Source organism: Bidens hawaiensis, unplaced genomic scaffold (assembly GCF_021521415.1).
Source record: "Bidens hawaiensis isolate Kalapana, Puna unplaced genomic scaffold, B.hawaiensis_p1.1 tig00020902_1, whole genome shotgun sequence".
NCBI lineage: Eukaryota > Viridiplantae > Streptophyta > Magnoliopsida > Asterales > Asteraceae > Bidens > Bidens hawaiensis.
The window spans coordinates 210,336-215,946 of NW_027493223.1; the positions used below are offsets into that span (position 1 = coordinate 210,336).

Here is a 5,611-nt window from a genome sequence, read left to right on the forward strand (position 1 = left end):
TCCTCCACAAGGGCGTTTTTGAGGTTTTGCAATCGAAACAAAGCTTCTCCGATTCCTAACACAATACCTAATTAATTAATTTCGAAACAAAATAAATACACAATCAATCAATCAATCAATCCAGAACACATACCATTTCGGAATCACTCAGCTGTATCAAAAAATAAAATAAAATAAATTGGATGGAATCCAAAGAAGCAGATGCACGGGTGAGAGCAGAGAATAATAATATAGAGAGTGAGTGATAATGGCGGCGGAGGTGAGTTAGTTATGGACATGAATGAACCGACAGTGAGTGTGTTAATTAAATATATATATAATAATAATAAAATAATAGTGTACTATAGGATCTGATCGGACGGCTGAGATGAAGAGGCAAAATGATGGGAAACCCTAACCCTTGGGACGGGGTTTATGTTGATAGTGACGACACCAGACAAACCTGGAGGACCATGATTCGGTGCGCCGAGATAGACTACCCACGTGTCATCGTCCAATGCTGTATGTCACCGCAATATGTCCTTATCTATCAGAATTTAACTTTTAAATTCCTTCTGTAAAGCCGATACATACGGTATGACGGGCGGTCACAGATCAGCTTACGACTGACCACGGTTTGAAACCTACAAAGAGTTTCTTTAAAATGGCATAATCCATGGTTCTCGCGTTCTCAAACGAACATTCTTTCTGATGCCACTTGACGCAATTTGCGTCGTCACAAGAGTTAAAATCCTCTAACGTAATACATGCGTTCGAACTATTAAAGCAAATTTAAAAAACATTAAAACTAATTAAAAAACCAAAAAAATTCTATCCTGCTTTGCCTTGATTTGGAAAATTACTCCCGTGTTTTTGTTTCCTTTTACTAGTACCGAACATATCAATACGAAAAATTGTTAAAAATACATACCAGTACTGAAGACAAAAAATTAATACAATACCATTAGTGTGTCGTACCATACCGATATTCAAAACCTAAAAAATGTGGTTACCGAATTGGAATGAAAGTATCTGAATTAATACCAGTACCCGGTATCATCTGCTAATCCATAATAATGTCAGGTTTGAAAGACTTAAGGGGCCTTCAAACGGTTTCCTAATTGATGGTGATTGGTGATAATAATGTCAGTTTTAAGAGGGTCTTCTAATGGTTTTCTAACTGATGTTGTTAATGTGTGTGTCAAAATCAACATGTGATATCTAGTGGTATAAAGATTGATTTATTGAGGTTTAAAAATATGCTTTTGTATATCTAGAACAACTATGGATTCTCAACAAATACGAGTTACCAAACCAACATGTGATATGACTGATATCTGGTTGTATAAATATGAACTTTGGTATAGGAATATGCTACTCTATATCTGTTCATAGATGATATATGCTGCTGTCAATTAATATCTATTAATCTTTTTCGTGTAAAACAATTAGCTAAATTTCCAACATGATCCAAAAATGGATATTCTATGTACTTGCGTATAAGTCCGTAAAAGAGTAAAGAGATTCCGTAACATTAGAAGGTCCGGTTGTTGCCGCAATGAAGATCAAAGAGGACCAAAGAGATTGGTTGAGCAAAATGTCATGTAAACAGGAGAGACTACAACGGGAGTATTTCATTCATGTGTAATAAACAATTAGCTCAATACAAAAAACATTCAAATAATTAACCATGTGAAATAAACACCTAACTCAGCAAAAACCGCAACGATTTTCCTAGGATAAAACCCAAACCGCATTCAAACAACAACTTCTGATCTCTCCTCGACCGACTCAAAGTTAAAGCTTCTAGCAACATCAAAGAAACGCGCCACAGCATCCTCTGGGGTCCCAACAAGAACACCATGTCCCAGGTTCAAAATGTGAGCCCTCGGTCCCGCACACTTAACAACCCTGTCATATAAAAGCCATTGTAAACCTTAGAAAACACAAACATCATGTTTAAAACAAAGAGGAGGTTGTTTTGGCTAAAGGCGACACTTGCCTGTGTATTTCGTCTGTCAAGGCGGAAAGAGGCGAAAACAGATAAGCAGGGTCCACGTTTCCTTGTATGCTGATGTCATCACCGAGTCTCCGTCTTCCATCAGCCATATCAACCGTCCAATCCAGTCCAATCACATCAACCCCCGTTCCTTTCATCTTTTCAAGCAACCCACCGTTCCCATTTATGTAAAGTACAAGTGGGATTTCCGGGCATTTCTTCTTTACAATACTAACAATCTGAAAATACCAAAAATAACGGATTTTGATGATAATAAACTGAGTGTTCATTGTAAACAAGCCAAGCTGCTCGCGAGCTACTCGAGATTGGTTCATTAAAAGCCCGAATCAAACCAAGCTTACACGAGGCTAAGCTAGAGCTGACTCGTGAGACTGTAATTTATACGATTTTATATAATATATTTACTGTATATTTATATAATATCAATTACTTTATTTAAAAAGTAAGATAAAATTAATATATTTTATTTTTATACACAACTCTAATTAAAAGTATATACAATAACTAATTAAAAATGTATATAAATTAATTAGTAAATGATAAACGAGCCAATCCCGAGCAAGCTCAAGCCTGAAAAAACCACTCACGAGCCAAGCTCAAGCCTAAAAATAAGATTGTTTAATAAACAAGCCTGAGCCAGAGCTTAACTTAACAAGCTGACTTGCGAGCCTATTATTTATATAATTTTTATACATTATTTTTAATATATGCATTTATATAATATTTATCACTGTATATAAAAATATGATAATTACAATTAAAATAATATATTATTTTATAGAAACGATTTTAATTATAAATGTATATAGATTAATTAATTAATAAATAATAACTGAGCCAAGCCCAAGCGATTAATCTCAAGCTTGAGAAAGTTACTAACGAGCCAAACTCGAGCTATAGCTCTCATAAGTTTAGCAACTTGATCTTGAGCTTAATCGAGCTCGGTTCGTTTACACCCCTACGTATAATTGTAAAGACCTAAAGGATGAGTTGAGTTGACTTTGCCTCATTGATATAAGGCTTTGACCAGAGCTCCCACATGTGTGGAGGCAACTGTCCGCCCCAAGAATCGAATATTTGTACACAATGAGCGCCCGCTTTCACTTGGTACACAACGTATTCAGCTATAGCCTCAGTCAAATGTGAGAGAAGAGCCCGTAACACGTTTGGGGCCGTATGACACATGTTTTTTATATTTGTATATGTACGCGTAGTGCCACCTTCTACGATATATGTCGCGATCGTCCATGGTGCACCCACAAAACCTAAAACCGCAGCTTTCCCATCAACCTAATTCACAAATCAAAAACATTAATTAAGATTTCAAATACGTTTAAAGGACTAACGGGTCAAACTCAAAACGGGTTGTTGTTGAAAAGGGCAACTCTTAGTATAGGTTGAGCTGGGTTGGGTTGACCAACAACGTCCTCTGTCCACTTATTAATTTTTATGTGTGTAGAAAGTGAAGGCATATTGTTACAACAATAATCTAGAACTTTAAACAAAACAATTTAAGAGGCTATCTTTTTCTTAGTAACGGTTGAGTTAGGTTGACCCATATATACGTAAACCGGTCAAAAATGCCAATTTTGCATAGCATTTAAAAAACACAAATCTTGTCACAGAATTGACACCAATATATCCCAAATTAATACTATATGTTATAAAATTAAGCCACTGTTAAAGTATTAGCAAAAGGTTGAAGAAAAACATGATGATCCAAATATAAAAACAAACAAATTTTACCAAAAAGATCAAACTTCACAATACCTCTTGTCTAAGAATCTTGAGTGAATCACCAACAAAGTTTAACTTATCCAAATCAATTGGATGCAATGCTTTCAAACCTTCCTCTGACCGAATCGGAGTTTGAATAACCGGGCCCCGCACTTCTTCTATGTCAAAAGGAACACCAAATGCGGGTAGAGGGGTAAGAATGTCAGAAAAAATAATAACCCCATCGGGACGGAAAGCTTCCCAAGGCTGCAATGATATTTCCACAATGAGATCGGTTGTCTCTGATCTCTCTCTAAAAGACGGATGTTTCTGTGCAAGTTTTCTGTAAACTGCCATGTACCTGCCAGCCTGGCGCATCATCCATGCTGGTGGTCGGTTGACTGGAAGCCCTCGTGCCGCCCTCATCAAAAGCGGTTCTGAATTCCCGTTTTGATCATACATATAAGCAAATAAGTTCGTTAATTTGCGACCAGACAAGAATCTAACACGAAATTCGTAGGTTGGGTCGGTATCGAGTCGAACCCGTGAACATATGTAGCTAAACGCATTGTGTTTGTTTTGAACCTAAGAGTGTTGCAGGTTCACCCGTTTAACCAATTTATTTATGTTCTTTTAAATGTGTACACTTGAATTACTTGGGAGTTTTCATGTCAAAATCTTAAGTTAAAAAATAAATTGTCATATTTTAAACATAATTGCTTTTAAAAGTAAAAATATCTAAATTTTTTATTTTAAATAATGAAGTTCTTTTTCGGGTTACCGAGCGCAACCCCCCCGTCTAACAGCCCTATAGTCGAGGAGAAGAAATTCATGTTGAAAAATAAAACGGGTTTGATGATCAAATTGCAGCGTTTCTGGTAAAGATCAGTTCAATTCATGCGTTTTGAACCTAAGAGTGTTGCGGGTTCACCCGTTTAACTGTTGAAGTCACACATTTGATGGTTAGGGCTTGAAATAAGAGAAGCATTCAAATTACAACACTATCTTTCTACAACATTCTATCTAATTCACTGTATCATAAATAAGCATCAATTGCAATGCAATGAATAAAACAATACCCGAAGAAGAAGATGCAGATGAACGAATTACTCCTACTCGCTTAAACCTGTTATTATTATAATTATTGGGTGCCACCACAACTCCATTAGAATTAAACCCTAAAGGTGCCAGAAAACTGGAAGATTTCCATCCAACGCTGCAGCAGCAACTGCAATCGGATCAACCACATTTAAATAAATAAAAATATTATATTGCAACAATTTACACGGCGTTGAAATTCGAAATTACCCGTTTAAAGAAGCAAAACCCATCTGGGTGTTGAAGATAATGAATTAATTTTACCCAAACTTTAATATTTTATTTAGCGATTACTTGACTCTGCAATGAGAGGTGTTCTTTCTTATGTGGATATCCACCATCTTCCTTTCATCTTTGTATACTTGCAATAATCGTCTTCAAAACGTTTTTCTTTGTTTTAAAAAAATAAAACCTTATTTTACCCTTTCAAATTGGTAAATGCTAATTTCATTATATCGGGATATACTTACTTTCGATTAGGGGAAAACCTTCACCTAAAGACAATGCCTGTAAACACTCGCCGAATAAACGATCGTGCGGTGGCCGGTGACATAAAGTTCGTCCAGTTCAAGAATCCAACTAGTGAATGACACATACTCGCCTACCCTCCCCATCATCACCCTGATGCCGTTGAAACTAAATGTTGCGCCGGGGGGGAATGAAATCGAACATGGGTCACATTGAACACCAAGTCTCTCCCTCACCACTCTACCACCAGCTCAATGGCCTTATTTACCGTATCAACAAACATTATATATTTTTTAATGAAATTATATTTTTTAATTATGTTGGGAAAAT

The 5,611-nt window shown here is 36.2% G+C and overlaps 1 protein-coding gene across 1 annotated transcript; it reads right to left on the reverse strand.

Moving 5' to 3' along the window:
* Positions 1-1,595: 1,595 nt before the first annotated feature.
* On the reverse strand, positions 1,596-5,183 carry LOC143562073 (uroporphyrinogen decarboxylase 1, chloroplastic-like). Its single transcript, XM_077049988.1, has 6 exons — positions 5,024-5,183; positions 4,795-4,943; positions 3,770-4,152; positions 3,005-3,289; positions 1,982-2,217; positions 1,596-1,890 (listed from the first exon to the last, which is right to left on the reverse strand). Exons 1-6 carry the CDS (start codon positions 5,044-5,046, stop codon positions 1,737-1,739), a joined length of 1,230 nt encoding a protein of 409 aa, XP_076906103.1. The 5' UTR covers positions 5,047-5,183; the 3' UTR covers positions 1,596-1,736.
* Between the last annotated feature and the right edge of the window lie 428 nt (positions 5,184-5,611).